At 54.2% G+C, this 18,469-nt stretch overlaps 1 protein-coding gene across 8 annotated transcripts in view; it reads left to right on the top strand.

Annotated features, from left to right (window-relative positions):
• GRIP2 (glutamate receptor interacting protein 2) overlaps positions 1-18,469 on the top strand; it is a 97,253-nt gene that overhangs the window by 71,107 nt on the left and 7,677 nt on the right. For 5 of the 8 annotated variants that reach the window (XM_049097844.1, XM_025448966.3, XM_025448972.3 and 2 more), the window contains exons 9-21: positions 64-233; positions 2,414-2,539; positions 2,872-3,021; positions 5,394-5,580; positions 6,043-6,188; positions 6,990-7,070; positions 10,425-10,491; positions 10,602-10,747; positions 11,606-11,750; positions 14,048-14,187; positions 14,856-15,035; positions 16,043-16,217; positions 17,845-17,950. In XM_049097844.1, coding sequence (XP_048953801.1) covers positions 64-233; positions 2,414-2,539; positions 2,872-3,021; positions 5,394-5,580; positions 6,043-6,188; positions 6,990-7,070; positions 10,425-10,491; positions 10,602-10,747; positions 11,606-11,750; positions 14,048-14,187; positions 14,856-15,035; positions 16,043-16,217; positions 17,845-17,950 — 1,819 coding nt within the window. Of the gene's footprint in view, positions 1-63; positions 234-2,413; positions 2,540-2,871; positions 3,022-5,393; positions 5,581-6,042; positions 6,189-6,989; positions 7,071-10,424; positions 10,492-10,601; positions 10,748-11,605; positions 11,751-14,047; positions 14,188-14,855; positions 15,036-16,042; positions 16,218-17,546; positions 17,743-17,844; positions 17,951-18,469 lie in introns of those variants that run through there. The other 3 variants (XM_025448995.3, XM_025448985.3, XM_025448998.3) reach the window with 2 other exon arrangements.

Genomic DNA, 18,469 nt, shown 5'->3' with positions numbered 1-18,469 from the left:
GAAGGCGGCCCAGAGCTCCCTCTGGCTGGACCAGCCTCCCCCTTCCCTCTCCTGCCTGGCTAGGAGTGGGGCCCTGCATGCTGGAGACCACATCTTGTCCATCGACGGCACCAGCACGGAACACTGCTCGCTGCTTGAAGCCACCAAGCTCCTGGCCAACGTGTCGGAGACAGTGCGGCTGGAGATCCTGCCCGCCCCCCACAGTCGGCGGCCCCTGAAACCCTCAGAGGCAGGTGGGTCTCCTTGGAGGGTCTTAGGACCCAGACCTGAGGGCTGATGGGGAGAGGTGCACAAAGTCCCAGAGGCCCAGCACCAGAGCCCTCGGCAAGCTAAAATTTACTGGAACAAATGTCCATTGCTATTGAGAACCTCAGATTGCCAAGAGCAGGAGCTGAGGGCGGGCAGAGAAACAACCTGAATGTTTGAGTTGACAGTCTGCTGGCATGGATGCCCCAAAGCTGGTTCCATCGCTCTTTGCATTCATAGAAGTATAAGGGCTATCCCAAGGGAGAGGACAGTCCTTCTGTGATCTGTGCCACTCAGAACTTAGATCTGGGGCTCAGCTCTGGGGTTCTCAGCAGGTCCAGAGGAGGCAGCCAGTCAGTCGGGAGGGCCTAGAGACCCCCCCACCTTTTAAGGAGTTGGGGTGTCCCAGAGTGGGGTGCTAGGCAGCCCGAGAGCAGAGGAAGCAGGAGGTCTAAGAGACCAGAGGGCAGAGCCCAACCCTGGGAGGTGGCCACAAGGATGCAGCTTTCAGCTCAGAGCCTGGAAGTGCCTCCAGCATTCCAAACCTTGGGCTTTGGGTACAAATGCCAGCACTGCCCTGGCTGCACAGGTGCTTTCCATCTATCTCTGAGCCTCGGATGCCTCATCTGTAAATGGGAGGATCACAACTTGGGAGTGGTCAAAAGAGATAGAGGACAAGCACAGCCCAGGGCTGTGGGCTGGGTGGTCAGGCTGTGAATTCTAGCCCTCAGGACATAGTGTGTTGGTGTGGGCAAGAATGGAGTCGGCCCACCCCATCCTTTGCAAGCCTAATTGATCATCTTGGAGAGAAAGAAATCCCTCAAATAAAATGTGAGGAGAAAGGCCTTGGGGAGGGTCCTTCTCTGCAGCTCTGTGCGGACCCATCTCTGCTAGGGTCTGCACAGGCCCCATCAAGCCACAGCCAGGGCCTGCTACAGGAGGCTTTGGGGTGGGAACTGGAGTGACTCATTCTTGAAAACCATTCATGGAGCACCTGCCGTGGGCCGGGCTCAGTGAGGGGGCTTCCTGTGGGTCCTCTTTTTTCATCCTTGTGACAAGTCTGTGAGGTCGGTATTGCTGTTCGCCCACTTTACACAGGGGGCTGAGGTGCTGAGGCTCAGAAAAGCACAGTGCCTTACGAGGGCTGCTGACGGTCCTCCTGGCCTTCATTATACTGGGCCTCAGCTAGGTGCCAGGCACAGCTCTAAGCACACCCTACATGTTAAACACTTTCAGATCCTTCTCATTATCCTAGAAGGCAGCCGCTCTCTTAGTCCCATTATACAGATAATGACAATGAAGCACAGAGGGGCCACATGGCTTATCTCAAGGACCTGGCCGCTGGCTCCCGAGTTGGAGGTGCTGCATAGCGGGCGGAGTCAGTGTGCTGAGATAGCTGGGTTCTCGCTCATCCATCCATGGATACCTTGCACCAGGTTGGACCCCACAAAGCCCCGCAGAAGGAAGAGCCACGACAGGACCTGGGGCAGTCTGGGAAGAGGTGTTGTATGGCAGGCGGTTTGGAGGATCAGATGGGGCAGGTCAGGGAGGCAGAAACTCTGGGGACCTGTGGGAAGCAGACAGAGAAGGAGTGCAAAGAATTCATCTGGGGGTAAACCCTATGGAAGTTTGGAGGGAAGGAGGCCAGAGCAGCCTGTCTGCAGTGAGGCTCTGAGCAAACCCCGGCCAGCCCACCAGGGGCCCTGGAGCATAGGTTGCTCCTGAGAGCCCAGCGTGGGGCAGAAATGGCCAAACCGTAGTGCCCCCCACCCACACCCTGTGTGGCAGCTCGGCCCCTGGCCAAGGCTGCCCAGGTCATAGCACCACAGCAGCTCCTGGAGGTTCAGGGGCCCGATGCCATCTGCCAACTGCACTGCTCAAAGCTGATGGGCCGGTTCTCATGGGGCTACTTTCCCTCCCATCTCTGTTGCTGCTTGGCTGAGCACTGAGCATAGTGCCAGGCACTTAGTGGGCTTCCTGGACACACGAGCAGAATCTGAATGCCTGGCTTGGCTTGGCCTGGGGGAAACTCAAGCTGTGTGGTCCTGCTTTGCACACTTCATCTTGCAGATGGGAACTTGGCCTCCAGGGGAGGGAGGGCACAGTGAGTCCAGACATGCTGAATCTCTAACGCCTGCACCTCTTTCTCCTCTCCCTTGGGTCGCAGTGAAGGTGCAGAGGAGTGAGCAGCCACACCGCTGGGACCCCTGTGTGCTCTCCTGTCACAGCCCCCGGCCCGGCCACTGCAGGACGCCCACCTGGGCCACACCTGCCGGCCAGGACCAGAGCCGATGTAATGTGTCCACCTCACCGTGGCTTGTGCATGTTTCATAGGGGAGGAAACCAAGACTCCGAGCAATTAGGAGGTCTGCCCGGCGTTACCTAGCACATTAGTGATGAGATGGGCCCCCCTCCCTAGCAGCTGGGTTTCACCATGTCTGTGAAACCCTGTGATCTTTGAGGGCCAGAGTGGGAGAGACCTGCCTGAGGTTCACACGCCAGTGCTTGAGGTGAAAGGGGGAAGGCGTCCAGTGTCTCTCTGCGGTGGGGTTCCCTGGCACCCACTTGTGCGGCAGGGTGGAGGGCCCTTCCGGGGTTCACGGGGCTGTGCTCTCATCTCCCCAGCCTTGTCCTCGACTCCCTTTTCTTCGCCGACCATGAATCATGCCTTTCCCTGCACCAACCCCAGCACCCTTCCCCGTGGGTCCCACCCCATGAGCCCTCGGACCACAATGGGGCGGAGGCGGCAGCGAAGAAGGGAACACAAGAGCTCATGTAAGTAAGCTGTGATCTCTTCCCTCCTCTTTGGGCTGCCTGTATGGCTGAGAGATTTGCCAGAGGATGGGGTGTTGGACACAGGGTCTTTGGTCTATGTGTAGGGTCACTAAATAGCATGAGTGGTACCCCAGGCTGCCATGGATGGCTGGGCGGGTTGCACAAGGTCCCACCTGATGGGTGCCAGTCACTTGGTACTTGTATTTTGATTATGGAAAATTCTCAGCAGATGATGGCAAAGTGTCTCGAGGAAAGCATACCTTTTCAGATGTGCACAAAATTCTCACAGTACCTCCACTTCATTTTCTTTCATTCTTTAATTCATTTTGATCCATTCAGGGAGAAAGTCTCAGTGTGGGATAGCTGTGTCTTTACTGCTTCTCTGACATTTTTTAATTTACCCTAAGACAAGGATACATAGGCCTGAGTAAAGCCATCCAGGATGTAATAATTTTCACTATATATATGCACACATATTATATGTTGGCAAATTGAACTCCAATAAAAAAAGATCTATCTATCTATCTATCTATCTATCTATCTATCTATCTATACACATATATATACCCATACAGATATTTCTTCTTCCCTTTGATTTATAGGCATTTCTCTTTATTTATGATCATTATTAGTTCCTTGTTGAGATGAAGGTATTTAAGTATCTGAAAAAGTAAAAAGACAAATAGTAGTGAATGATAATGCAGGAGACATGTAGCAAAGTCACAAGGATGCCAAGAATTTTGAAGTCTTTCCTAGGAAAAGCCCTTCCCTTTGCTGATATAGAAAGTTTCTCCAGCCTCCTGCCCTGTGAGTTGCAGAGGCCTCCAGGAAGGATGAAAGGTCAAACTAGGCCATTTGGAATTGAGCCAGCTGAGGGAAAAGAGTACAAATCACCTGGCACCTGAAATAAGGTTATGAGCTTCCTGGAAGCCAAGGTGAAAAGGGAAACAGATTTCAGAGTCAGATGAGAGGTAAAATATGCCTTTACCAACCACCTTTGTCAAACACCAAAGTCGGGAGTCTGTAGGTGAAAAGATTCAGAAATGCTGTTCAGTGGTGGGGGCATGTGGAGGCTGGGGGCTCTTGGGACCACTTATCTGTCCCTTTACTAGGTTGGATGACTAATAAAATGTTATCATTATTATTATTGATGATAACAATTAATTAATTAAAAATTGAACACCTCCTATGTATCAGGCACCATTCTTATCATTAGGGATGTAACTGTGAAAATATAATAAATATAAATATAGTAACAACATATGCAACAATGTATTATGTATCATAATGCATAATATAAAATATAACAAAATAGTAATAAAGACAGAATAGTATAACAGAATTAGTAATAGGATTACATACAATAATAAATTATATTTAATAAATATCTAATATACATATTAACACAAATATATTTTATATATGGAATATAAAACAGGATATATTAACTAACACAATATCAAATAGATATGAAGTTTTCATACAACCCAGCAATTCCATATCTAGGTATATGACCAGGAGAAATGAAAACATATGTCATGTTCACTCAAAAAGTTATGCATAAATATTCCTAGCAGCATTATTCATTTTCGCCAAAAGGTGGAAACAACCCAGAAGTCCATCAAGAGATGAACGCATAAACAAAATGTGGTGTATTCATATAATGGGATATTATTTAGCCATAAGGAGGAGCAAATTCCAGATACGTGCTACAGTATAAACCTTGAAAACATCATGCTTAGTGAAAGAAGCCAGACACAAAAGATCACATATTATAGGATTGCATTTATATGGATTGTCCAGAAGAGGCAAATCTATACAGAAGAAAATAAGTTAGTGGTTGCTTAGGGCCGGGAGACACGGGAGGATTTGGGACAACAGCTAAAGGGAACAGGGTTTCTTTTTGAGATGATGAGAATGGATTGTGCTGACAGTTGTGTAGCATCATTAATACACTGCAAAACCACTAAATTGTACACCTTAAATTGGTGAACTTTATGATAGATGAATTGTATCTCAATAAAACTGTCACCAAAAATAACATAATCTATAGTGTGGTATTATAATAGCATTGTAACAAAGCTAAGATCACGTAACAGCACAACCCTCACAACATCTGTTTTACAGTGTGGCGGTCCCAGGGGCTGGCTTCCTTAATCCTTGTCACAGCCCTGCTGGGTGGGAATCACCCACAGTACGGATGGGGAGAGCTCTGCTCAATATGCTGTGACTGTGCCACCCCCAGGGCAAGGCAGGGCTCCCCCTAGCTTGCCCCTCTGACTCCAGGTCCTTGAGCCTAGGGATGGGTTGATTCTGGCAGGAAGGGCCCTCGGGGGCTGCCTCCCTGAGAGCTGTACCGGCCTGTCCTGCAGTGTCACTGGCCTCCAGCACGGTGGGGCCAGGGGGACAGATCGTGCACACGGAGACCACGGAGGTCGTGCTCTGCGGAGACCCCCTCAGCGGCTTTGGCCTCCAGCTCCAGGGCGGCATCTTTGCCACCGAGACCCTGTCTTCCCCTCCCCTCGTGCGCTTCATCGAACCTGACAGCCCAGCAGAGAGGTGAGCCAGCTGCCCCTGCCCCATGGGGCCTGCCACTCTCACAGCCAGCCAGAGAAACTAAGTCACAACCAAGCCTGGCTTCACAAGGGTATCTCACTTAATCAGCCCCATTTTACAGATGAGGAAACTGGGGTGCAGAGAAAGCTGATTCATTTGCCCAGGGTCACACAGCTCATGAATGACCCAGGACTTGAACCCCTGTCTGTCTGAAGGCAGAGTCCTCTATAGACATATCTCATAAGGCACGGCGTCATCCCCTTTGGACAGATAGGGAAACTGAGGCCCAGCGAGGTCACTCCCTTAGCCAGAGTCATATGGTAAATTGCCTGAGGCTCTGTAGCCCACACAGGGCAGAGCTGTGGAGTCACCCCCCAAGCCTGCCCACACATGGCATTCCTGTGCCCAGGAGTCGCCGTGGTGGTAACGGAGCTTATTCTCTCTGTGGGGCTGCCTGGGGTTCAGGTGTGGGTTGCTGCAGGTGGGGGATCGGGTCCTGTCCATCAACGGTATTGCCACCGAGGACGGGACGATGGAGGAAGCCAACCAGCTGCTGCGGGACGCGGCGCTGGCCCACAAGGTCGTGTTGGAGGTCGAGTTTGATGTGGCAGGTGAGTGAGTGCCCCTACCTTCCTCCTCACGCTGTGGGACCCTATGCTCCTCCCTGGGGCATGTGCTCTTCCACCACCACCACCCCCCCCAGCTCCCCACCTGGTGTCCTCCTCCCAGAGCATTTGTAGCATGTACCAGAGCCCCAGCCGTGGCAAGGAAGGCCCTGCCTGGGAGGCAGGAACCCCACACGCCAGCATGAAGGTTGATGAGGGATTTTTGTGCTGAAACAGGACCTCAGGGAGGGCAGAGGGGGGCTGAAAATATTCCATGCCCCTCTGCAGGGCTTAGGCAAAGAACCCCAGACACAAACTCAGGTTAGAATTCTGGTCCTGTGCTTTGGACATTCTGTGACTTTGGACAGGACATTCCCTTCCACCACCCATCCTCAGTTTCCCCAACTGTGAAATAATGACTAGAGTTCCTCTACTACAGTGGATATCAGTTGGGTTAGATGAGGTCAGTCATGTGGAAACACCCAGCTGAGGCCTGGCACATAGTAGGTGCTCAGTAGGCTGTTGCTGGATCTGAACTCCATTGGGTTTGACTATGGGGAAGCCCTGGGCTGGCAGTCATGAGGTCTGGCACCAGCCCCCAGTCTGCTCTGATCAGATTGGTTGTCTTGGACAAATGTCAGCTCACCATGCCTCAGTTTCCTCCTCCGTCAGGTGGAAGAAGCAGGATGGGGTTGTGACGGTGACTTCTTGCAATCTCTCCCAGATGGCCTAGATTGTGTGGGAGACTGGGACTCCCTATGTCTCCTCCCTTGGGTCTTAGGTGAATGCATGTGTGTTTGCATGCAGAGTCCGTCATCCCGAGCAGTGGCACCTTCCACGTGAAGCTGCCCAAGAGACGTGGCGTGGAGCTGGGCATCACCATCGGCTGTGAGTCTCCCCCACCCCCCGGCTCCCCGCTGTCCAGTCCCTGCCCCGAGCGAGCCGCCTGCTGGGGGGAAGTACATACCTCCAGCCTGGCGGAGGGGGATGCTCCTGGTGGGAGGGCTGGCTTGGGTTCCCTCTGCTTGCAACACCCAGCTGTGTTGTCTTCCCCGCAATACCCCCAGTCACTGGAAGCCTCAGTTTCCCATTCCACACAATGGGAGTCTCCTGGACATCTGGCTCTCCTGGTGGGATTAAGTAGCTTGTAAGGCACCAAACACGTACATGGGCCAGGTTTGGGTTTTTTCCCTACCTCCATATTCCCAGGGCCCTGAAGTGGCCTGAAACGTAGCAGGAGCTTAATTTGTGTTTGCCAAAGGAATGAAAGTGAGAGAATGAAAACAGAAGAGTAGAATGCATGAGCATAGGGACCTTCAGAACCTTCCTCCCGTGACTCCATCTCACTCTGAGTAAAAGTTGGGGTCCTCAGGGAATGATGAGTTCCTTTGTGATCTGGTCCCCGTGATCTCTGACTTCTTCTTGTGCCATCCCTCCATCACACCCCTCCAGCCACTGCTGGTCCCCTGCTGATCCTTGAACTCGCTGTGCTCCTTCCAGCCTCAGGGCCTTTGCACTGGCTGTTCCCTCTACCCTCCTTCCTCACCTCCTTCAGGTCTTTGCCCAAATGTGACCTTGGGAAGGCCTCCTCTACCACCCTAATTTAAACTTGCCCTGCCTTCCACACAGCCCCTTCCTTTCTTTATTTTTCTCTACAGCATGCCTCTTTTTATTATTTGACAAACTATATACAGTTGGCCCTTGAATACCATGGGTTTGAACTGTGTGGGTCCACTTAAATGTGGATTTTTTCCCAATAAATTCAGTAAGCACTGTAAATGTATTTTATCTTCCTTATGATTATCTTAACATTTTTGTTTCTCTAGCTTACATTATTGTAAGAATACAGAATATAGTACATACAACATACAAAGTATGTGTTAATGAACTGTATGTTAACTGTATGTTTGATAACTGTATGTTATCAGTAAGGCTTCCAGCCAGCCATAAGCTATTAGGAGTTAAATTTTGGGGGAGTCACAAGCTATATGTGGATTTTCGACTGGGTGGGGGTCAGCACCCCTAACTCCACATAGTTCAAAGGACAACTGTACTTAGAAAACTTTTTTAAAGGTTTATTTATTTTAGGGATCCCTGGGCGGCTCAGTGGTTTAGCACTGCCTTCAGCCCAGGGCGTGATCCTGGAGTCCCGGGATCGAGTCCCGCGTCAGGCTCCCTGCATGAAGCCTGCTTCTCCCTCTGCCTGTGTGTCTGCCTCTCTCTTTCTCTCTGGGTCTTTCGTGAATAAATAAATAAAATCTTTAAAAAAAAGATTTATTTATTTTATTAAGAGAGAGAGAGAGAGGGCAGGGGAAGGAAGAGGGAGAGGGAGAGAATCTCAAGCAGACTGGGGAGGCTGGGGTAGGAAGGAGCTTCAGCAGCAGCCCTTCTAGGCAGCCCTTCTAGACAGTTGCTCTCTGTGAAGCCCAGGGTGGGGATTGAGGATCATTTCACACAGTGGGGACTGTAGTCCTGGTCTTGTGTTTTCTGGGGCTCTCACAGCTTTACTGAGTGTGGAGCTGGATCCCATGACTTTGAGATCATGACCTGAACTGAAATCAAGAGTTGGTTGTTCAAGTGACTGAGCCACCCAGGTGCCCCTTTACTTTAAAATTTTGTTGATTATGTGTGACCCCCACTGGATTGCTTCGCTCTTGGAGGGTAAGGATCTTTGTTTGCTCACTGTGCCTCTCCCTGGTACATAGTAGGGTTCAGTAAGAGTTTGTTGAACGAATGAATGAGTATAGGATGGATTGATGAGTAGAGAAGTTCGTGAGGGTCTGGGAGCCTGGTTCAGCACTGTGCTCAGCTCAGCTGTGCCCTGGGGAGTCTGAAGGGGAAGAAGTGGGGGTGAGGGGTGGAGACACCACCTGCCTGGCTGTAGCACTGCCATCCCCACTCTCCTGCTGAGGTGTCCTCCTGGCAAGTGTCCACTCTGGCCAGGGCAGCACACACATAGGCGGACTGACCCCAGATCGGGCAAGGGATGCAGAGACATCATTCCCTAGGGAGATTCAGGGAGCCTCAGAAAAACAAGACCAGGACTGCAGTCCCCACTGTGTGAAATGATCCTCAATTCCCACCCTGGGCTTCACAGAGAGCAACTGTCTAGAAGGGCTGCCTAGAAGGGCTGCTGCTGAAGCTCCTTCCTACCCCAGCCTCCACAGTCAATGGAGGTGGGAGTTTAAGCAATCTGGGAGGAGAGAAGCTGCTCCTAGCTCAGGAATTTCTGGGTAGGGCTGCCAGATATGGTTGCACAAGTTGTGCGTGACATAAAGGTGCCCATTTAAGGTAGACTTACAATCTTATTACATCATTTCCTCAACAGACTAATTGGAAGGGTTGCCCTTGTCTCATCAACAAAGATGCCACATGGGCCAAGAGGGGGCTCCTACCATCTGCTCACTAATGGGAAAACCCATTGGCCCAGATGGATGTTTTTTTTGCAGAAACACTTAGCTACTCATGCAATACCCATTGTCTTAGGTCACATTCCCCCAGAAAGAGCTTCATAGACACAGTTACTTTCGGGAGGTAACTGAGAAGGGCTCTTGGCATCAGCATCTGTGCGAGGTGAGAGATGCAGGACTGGGCAGACAGAGAAGCTGGTTATGTGCAGCCAATCCCACGGAGAGCTCTAAGGCCGGGAAGGCTTTAGAAGTTGTCCTGAATGAGGTGGGGAGCTGGGCCTTTGCATCACTGTGTGGACCTGGCTGCACCCAGGAGCTGCACAACCTTGGCTGAGGCTTCTGTCTCTGCCAAAGGCAATTCCCAGAGAGAGAGAGCCCCCTGTGAGCCATTCAGCCAGCACTCCCTGCATCTGGGAAAAGGGAAAACTCAACTGTGGAAAGGTCATGGAGTTCTGGGTCCCACCTGGTGCTAGGTTGGTGTGCCAGCCAGACACTGCCCCTGAAGGAGCTCACAGCTTGCTGGGGGATGGGCTGAGCAGAAGGGTAAAGTGCTGATGTGGATTAAGCACCTGCTCTGTGCCAGGATGCACTTGGGTTTTGCCTTGTCTAGTTTAATCTTATGACATCTCCATGAGTTCTGTGGCGTTGTCCCCATTTTGCAGAGGGGAAACTGAGGCAGAAGAGGAGCTGATTTGCTCATGGTCACCAGGCAGGAAGCAGGGGGAGCAGGGTACAGGGGTCTGTGTTCATGTCCCAACTCCTGGGCCCTCCCAGTCCCCCTCCCAGAGGCTGAGGCCGTCAAAGGTTGGATTCATGGCTTCTTCTCCCCCAGCGACCAGCAGGAAGCGAGGAGAGCCCCTGATTATCTCTGACATCAAGAAGGGCAGTGTGGCACACAGGTAGGGGTCGGTGACCCTGGGCGCGAGTAAGGGGAGTAGTCCAGGGGGAGTAGCATGTGCCAGGCTCCTGTTCCCCCACCCGTGCCTGTCCTCCACTCCTGTTCCCCCAGGACGGGCACCCTTGAGCCAGGTGACAAGCTGCTGGCCATTGACAATATCCGCTTGGACAACTGCCCCATGGAGGACGCTGTGCAAATCCTGCGGCAATGCGAGGACCTGGTGAAGCTGAAGATCCGGAAGGATGAGGACAACTCTGGTATGGCCCCTGCCCCTCCCTGCCAACTCTGTGGGTCCAGCCACCAGACCAGCGGGTTCCAGCTTGCAATTTGGGGCTCCCTGTGGCCCGGGAGGGAGATGCGGGCAGCTGGTGGAGACTCCTTGAATGAACAAATGCAAGGACGGAGCTCAGCACGGATGGCTCACTGTCCCTGGGGCTGCCTGGATCCCCCGTGTCCAGCACAGAGCTTAGCAGAGGAGTGGGCGGAGCGGTGATGCTGCGAGGGCGGAGGGGTGGGGGTCCGTCCTGCTGGGGTGGTGTGTGAGTGAAGAAGGAAAGCCTGCCAAGTCTGACACCTCTGAGACCAGACAGGTGACAGAGGTGAGTGAACTGGACAGAGGTAAGAAAAATGGTACAGGTTGGGGTGCAAAAGGAAGGCGTGAGGCTTGTGACCCCTGGAGAGCCAATCTCTTATTCAGAGGGGCAGCCGCCATCTCCTGCCCTGGGAAGGACCAGACTGTCTCTTGTGGGCAGACTCTTCTTCTTCATCATCATCTTTTTAAAAGAAAAGTTGGAAATCTGGTTTCTCCTTATCCTCATTATTGTTATTTTGTGTCCTATGTGAAATCTGTATTTTAGGATGTTGGGTTTCAATGATTGATTCTTTTCTTTCTTCTCCTTTTTTTTAAAATGGGGTTTGGATGCAAGAAAACATTTGTGGAGGCAACAGGGGGCCTCAGGGTGCCCAGGCTGTGCCATCTGAAGCCATGGCACAAGTGGATGGGTGGATTAACAAATGAGTGAATGGATGAGTGTGAGGGCACCCAGGGCTGGGGGCATCCGGCTCCTGGGTCCTGCCACACTGTACCCCCGCCCCGATGGGTGCCACCTTTGCAGATGAGCAGGAGACCACAGGTGCCATCAGCTACACAGTGGAACTGAAGCGTTACGGGGGTCCCCTGGGCATCACCATCTCTGGCACAGAGGAGCCCTTTGACCCCATTGTCATCTCAGGCCTCACCAAGCGCGGTCTGGCTGAGAGGTGAGCTGGGGTTCTGTGGAGGCACACAGGGCGGGCCGAGGACCATCATGGGGCAGGGGTTGGGCTTTGGGAACAGCTGAAGTGGATTCTGGTCTCAGTTCCACTGTTGATGTGCTGGGTGACATCGGGCCTGTCCCTTCCCTCTCTGAGCCTCGATTCCCCAGAGGCAGACCGATTCCCCCACTGGCCCAGTCTGGAGACTCTCCATTTCTGGAAAGTCAGCGCTGTGAGCCCTTTTGGAGCATCTGCTGTGTGACTCCAATCCTGACACAGCCTGGGGTTTTTCTGGAAGGATGAGGGGTCCCCCTTGCTGTCCTCTCCTCTGGGGAAACTGTGAGAAAGAGAGTGTAACAGTCTGTCCAGACTAGTGTGGGAGCAGGTGAATCTGGGGCCCGGAGGTGGAACAGGGCCCCGTGGGGGTCACAGGTCGGTGATCGCAGTCTGGGTGGGATGCAGCTTTCTCCAGACACCGAGAGTTGCTGGCTGTAGACGAGCAGCCTGGCCAGGCCTGAGGGTGACAGGCACGGCCCCTGCAGGAGGACACAAAGGAGGAGGGGCCGCATGGTAGTGCTGCGGCCATCGGATGGAGCGGGTGGAGGATCAGGGAAGGCTCCCTGTTCCTGGAGCGCCCCCTGCTGGCCCGCGGCAGTGGCCATTCCCATCTCAAGGGTGTTCATGGACACTCACCTTGACTGGGTACCCACTGTGTGCCGGTCCATTCTGGGTGCTGGGGACGCAACATGCAGCCCTCCTGCCCCCCTCACCGGGCTGATCCAGCTCAGTGTTGTACGACTGTGATGTAAGGCGAGCCACACGTTTCATTATAAACTTTCTGGTAGTCATATTAGCAAAGTAAAAAGAAACAAGTAAAAGGAATCTTAAGTACATATTTGTTTCAACACATAGTCAATTGGAAATTATTATTTTTTAAAGATTTATTTATTTATTCATGAGAGATGCAGAGAGAGAGAGAGAGAGAGAGAGAGAGGCAGAGACACAGGCAGAGGAGAAGCAGGCTCCACGCAGGGAGCCCGACACAGGACTCCATCCCAGGACCCCGGATCACGCTCTCAGCCAAAGGCAGATGTTTAGCCACTTAACCACCTAGGGGCCCCCCAATTTAGAAATCATTAACGAGATGTTTTATGTTCTTTTAGTCATACCACGTTTTCAGAATCCGATGTGTATTTTACACAGTTGACAGCTCTGACCTCCCTCCCTCAGCCCGCCCTCCCCCTGACTTACTCCGCTGGGCTCCTGGGGAGCTGGGTGGGCAAGGCCTGGCATGAGGGAGCACTGCCTTGCCCTCCCACGCCCAGGTCAGGTGCTCCGCCCCCCATCCACAGCAGCTCCCCCCCCCCCCCCCCCCCCCCCCCCCCGCTGTTCCTCAGGATCACCTTCACCAGCCGGGTTCCCAGGGATGCCATTTAACTGGCCAGGGCTGGGGGCCAGGCAGCACGCATTTTTTAAAAAGCTCTTCAGGTGATTCTGATGGTGTCCAGGTAGAGACCCACTGGGCCAGAGCAGTGCTACTGTGTGGCCCTGTCAGTGCTCACACCCCCTTAGAGGTCAGCCGGGCACCCCGTGCTCATTCTCTGGGTGAGGAAACAGGGCCAGGGAAAGGGATTTCTGCTGCCCTGGATTTCTGCTGGAGGGAAGCAGGAATCCCGTCCACCTAGCCATCTTTCAATTATAACTAGAGTAAGTGTATCGCTCCCTGTTTACACACAAAGGCCCTGAGACTCAGGGAGGTTAAGATACGGGGCCCCAGGTCATGTAGCTAGTGCGTGGCAGCTACTGTGTGGGATTCAAACCGTGCTCAAAATTCATGCTTGACATGAATTTGCAGAATAATCTTCTCCCTCCCAAATTGCCCTCCATCCCTCCCAAATTTTAGACTTTATTTTTTTTTAATTATTATTTTTTTTTAGAGAGGGAGAGGGTGGGTGGAAGTACAGAGGGAGAAGGAGAGAGGATCTCAAGCAGACTCCACGCCCAGCACAGAGCCCCATGCAGGACTCGATCTCACACCCTGAGATCATGACCTGAACTGAAATCAAGAGTCAGATGCTAAAAAAAAAAAAAAGAGTCAGATGCTTAACTGACTGAGCCACCCAGATGTCCCCCAAATTCTAGACTTTATGCCTCTATGAATGCCGCCCCAGATTTCTGTTACTGCTGGGTTTAACTGAGGTCAGTCAGGCTTGTGCCTTGGGGTCCTGAGTTCCCTGAGGACAGAGCCTCCCACCCTGAAGCCTTGAATGTCTCTCATTCTTTGTCCTGTGCTCCCTCCCCAGGACCGGCGCTATCCATGTTGGGGATCGCATCCTGGCCATCAACAGCGTGAGCCTCAAGGGCCGGCCTCTGAGTGAGGCCATCCACCTCCTGCAGGTGGCTGGCGAGACCGTGACACTGAAGATCAAGAAGCAGCTAGACCGTGAGCCTCACCCCACCACCTGGGGGCCATCAGCCCATTTAGGAAGCGAAATCCCTCTGCACCCCTGTGTCAGGCTTCATGTACCCAACCTCACAGCCTCCTCAGCGAATCCTTTGGAGGTGGAAGTCTACCTGGGACAGCTGAGGAGACAAGACTCAGAAAGGGGAGTGGTGGTCCCAAGGCCATAGCCTGTGTGGGGCAGAGCCTGGGTCTGAACCACCCTCTTTATCGCTTCCCACCTCTCAAGGCTGCTTGTTCTGCCTTAGGGCCATAGCTTCTACATTCCTCAGTTTCCCCTGAATCTGTGCCCTGAACCTTGGCAGGGGTGCCGCCCCTTGCAGTGGAAGGAGAATGCGCTTTAGGGTCTTCCTTCTAATCTGGGCTCCACTGGTGTTCACCATGTGACCTTGGGCATGTTGTACCCACCCAGAGCTACAGGGACTCCCCAAGGCACAGCTCAGAGAGCTCAGCCTGTTTTCCTGTCTATGGAACGGGTTTGCCCATTACCGTGCCACCTCTCCTCCTAGCAGATTGCCCAGCAGCAGGCTCAGGGGGCTCGGTGCCTATGAGTCCCCAGACTGGACTGCAGTGGGGAAACTGAGGTTCACTGAGTGTGTCTGGGTCTCTGTGTCAGAGGCCACTGGCAGTGACACCCCTTTTCATTGCAGGCCCCCTCCCACGCCGCAAGTCAGGCAGCCTCAGTGAGGCCAGCGATGCAGATGAGGACCCGCCAGAGGCTCTCAAAGGAGGCCTCCTGCCAGCCCGGTTCTCACCCGCCGTGCCCAGTGTGGACAGCGCTGTGGAGTCCTGGGACAGCTCGGCCACAGAGGGTGGATTTGGGGGCCCAGGTAACACCCCGGGGCCCTGGGACAAGTACATGCCCTCTCTTGGCTGCCGCAGCTGCCAGACCTCTGCAGGGGCTCTTCCCTCTGCCTCCCCCTCCCTCCTCCCACCTTCAGAGACAGTTGCTGGTGGCAGACCGGCCTGGGCCGCATCAGCCATGCTCAGGGCCCCTCACTGCTCAGAGCGTGGGCCTAAGGCCTTCACACATCTTCTGATTAGCATCCTTAGCACCCCACTGGCTATGCAGAGTTCCCCCTTGAGCTTAGGACAAGCTGGCCTTACTTCTGCCTTTCTCATTCCTAGCCCAGTGCCCTGCACACAGCAGGTGCCCAAAGTGTGTTTATTGCATCCAGTCGAAGATGGGAAGGCAGTAGGCCTCTTCCCACCGCATCCGCAAGACCCAGCCTTAAGGTGGACACCTCCAGGCTGCCCTCTTAGGACACATGCTCCCTGCCCATGCACATTGCAAACCATGGGTGGCCTTGAGGCTTGGGGGCCGATTGAATTCCAGGAGCTGGCCTTCTGGCCTCTGTGATGCAGAGCCATGGGGACTCCCCAAGGCCCAGCTCAGAGAACTAATGTCCTCAGGTGGCTCCCAGCCCTGGTCCCCACTGGCTGTATATCTGCCTTCCCTTCCACATCTCAAGTCTCCGCTTCTACATCTCAAGTACTCAATCAGTATCTCTTAGCTTATCCCCAAAGGCAGACAGAGAACAATGGTCAAAATAGGGAACCTCCTTCCCTGGCTGGAGGCAGCCAGGCTAAGCCCAATGGAACTGGACAGGATCCTGGAGCCCTGGGCATTAGCTCTTCTGTGGGTGGTCAAGAGATCCAAGGAGTTCTGGAGGTAGGGACTAGGTGGCAGGGCCCTCAGGGAACTGTGGGTGGTCATGCAAGGCCAGAGGGGGCAAAGACCTTTCCAGAGTCATCCAGCACGGCTGATAAAGGGGCAGGAAGGAAGGCAAGCTAAAGGCACAGAGTGGATCCAGACACCCTCCTCTCCACCTGCCAGGCTCCTACACCGCACAGGCAGCGGCTCGGGGCATGACCCCCCAGGAGTGGCGGCCCAGCCGGCTGAGAAGCAGCCCCCCACCCACCGAGCCCCGGAGGATGAGCTATACCCCGGCCCCCACGGACGAGAGCTTCCCTGAGGAGGAGGAAGAGGAGGATTGGGAGCCACCAACTAGGTCTGTGGTGGGAATGCCACGAGGGAGGCAGTCATGGTCTCCGGGGTGAGGGTCCCTGTGCCACGGTGGTGGGGGTAGAGGGGAGTACCTCCCAGGAGAGGGGAGGAAGCGTCGGGCAGAGCTGACTCGGCCAGGCGGAGATGGGGATGAGGCTGCGCCAGGCCGAGGGCACAGCAGTGGCAAAGGCGCAGAAGGCGTTTGCCTTTCCAGAGTCTGGTAGTCTCCTGTTCTCAGAAGAACAGCTCAGAGCTTGAACCCGATCCTCCTGACTTAGCTCAGGTTGCTTGATGGCCTCCTGCCTCCTGCAGAGGTCCTCGGGTCCTAGGCACCAGCCCTGGCCGTGGACGTGGTGGGCTTCGCAGTGTTGGCTCTGAAGGACACCGCATCGCTGCTGGGGGAGGCCCTGTAGAGAAACGCTGTTCCTCACTCAGCCCTAGCCACCCCACCCCCGTGTCTGTGCTTTGGCTCAGGCGCTTCCTTCTGCCTACAACACCTTTCCCTCTCTCTCCTGACCAAGGCCTTTCCGGCCTTGAAAACCCAGCTCAAATTCCCCTGCCTCTGGAGGCTCCCCTGACTCCCTCGGGCAGCAGGCATTCCTCCCTCCCTCTGCTGGTCCCCACGAGCCTCCTCGTGGCACTGGCTACCTTGTGCCCCACTGGTTAATTACCTGGCTGTCATCCCTTCTGTGCAGCACCCCTAAGCGGGTGCCTGGCACCCCATGGAACTCCTGCACACTTTGTGAATGAATCACCCACTCCATAAGAACAGAGACTACACCACATTCACCTCCCTAGGCCCAGGCCCTGCAGAGCCCTGACTCGGGGAATATTCGTAGACTTGATTTGAATGGAGAGAGTGCCCTTCGGGCTCAGTCTTCTCATCTTTAAAATGGGAAGGGCTGGAGGCAACTATTTATTGTACATCATCCTCCCCGAGTCTCCCTCGGAGAGAGAAGCTCCCGGGCCTTTGTAAGAAAGTGCTTTGCAAACCTTACTTCATAAGCAGCCAGGACCTTATAGGTGGCAAGTGGCTTTGGGAACTAGGAAGTGTGCAAGTGTGACTTGTGACCATTCTAACAAGCCTCGATTTTAGAGCTGATGACGGGCTCATACAGCCTGTGATGGAAGCCGTGGGGTGGCCTTGACCCTTCCCCCAGCACAGAGACGCCATCCTCTCCATCCATCTGTGTCCTTGCTGGCTCCAGCTCTGTCCCTGTCACTGTGCTACGATGCCATGTGTCTGGTTGGGGCCAGGGGCCGTCCTCTGGGGCTACACCATGGATCTCCTCTCTGTCTGTCTGTCCGTCCGTCTGTCTGTCTCTCTTCCCAGGCGTCCTGTGTCACCGCTCTCCACCCCGTCTCATCTGCCCCTGTTCTAACTGGCCACCGACAGTCCTGGTCGCCCCTAACTGCGTCTTCCCCCCATTCCGTGTCACCAACCACTGCCCCGGGGCCCCAGCACTGCCACCGAGGACGCCCGCCTGCCTGCCCGCCTGCCCGCCCGCCCACCCTAAGGCCCCTCGAGCGCAACACTGGGCCCTGGGGCCCCGAAGACTTGTCAGGCCCCAGCCCGCCTGCCCGCCCACCCGCCCACCAGGAGTTGACGCTTTCTGGTTCCTACGTTACAGCCCAGCCCCTGGCCCTGCCCGTGAGGAGGGCTTCTGGCGCATGTTCGGAGAAGCCCTTGAGGACCTGGAGTCATGTGGTCAGTCAGAGCTGCTGAGGGAACTGGAGGTAGGGCCACCTGCCCCACAGACCTTCCTGGGGGCCCCTGTGCATGGACACACTGATGTGAGTGCCCGTAGGAGGCGAGCATGTGGATGGAATCCTGTTCCAGCGTCGTGTGTATCATGCACTCGCTCAGCCCCCTCTATGTAAAGGTCTTCACACACGTGCAGACTGCATGGACACATACAAAAGTGTGATCGAGAGCACTGTGGTATGGCACATCGACGTGTGTACACCTATGAACGTGTCTGGCGTCATCATGTGTGCATGTGTGTGTGCCTGCGTGGGAGCATGCTCACGTACACACAAATGCTGAGGTTATGTTCAGAGCATGTGTGTCCGAGTGCACATTTGGAGGCAGAGGGGCAGATCGGGTGTCTGTGTGTGCAGGTGCGGTATGTGGACATGGTTGTGGGCATGCCCTGTGGAGGCATGTGGGTGTCAACCCCAGGGACAGCACAGGGCATGAGGGGTCAGGGTTGCTGAGAAGTGAATACAGCTTTGTGTGAGGTCAGTGTTGCCCAC

Source organism: Canis lupus, chromosome 20 (assembly GCF_003254725.2).
Source record: "Canis lupus dingo isolate Sandy chromosome 20, ASM325472v2, whole genome shotgun sequence".
Classification (NCBI taxonomy): domain Eukaryota; kingdom Metazoa; phylum Chordata; class Mammalia; order Carnivora; family Canidae; genus Canis; species Canis lupus.
Note: the sequence above shows the minus strand (reverse complement) of the source record. Positions and strands in the feature narration are given on the sequence as shown.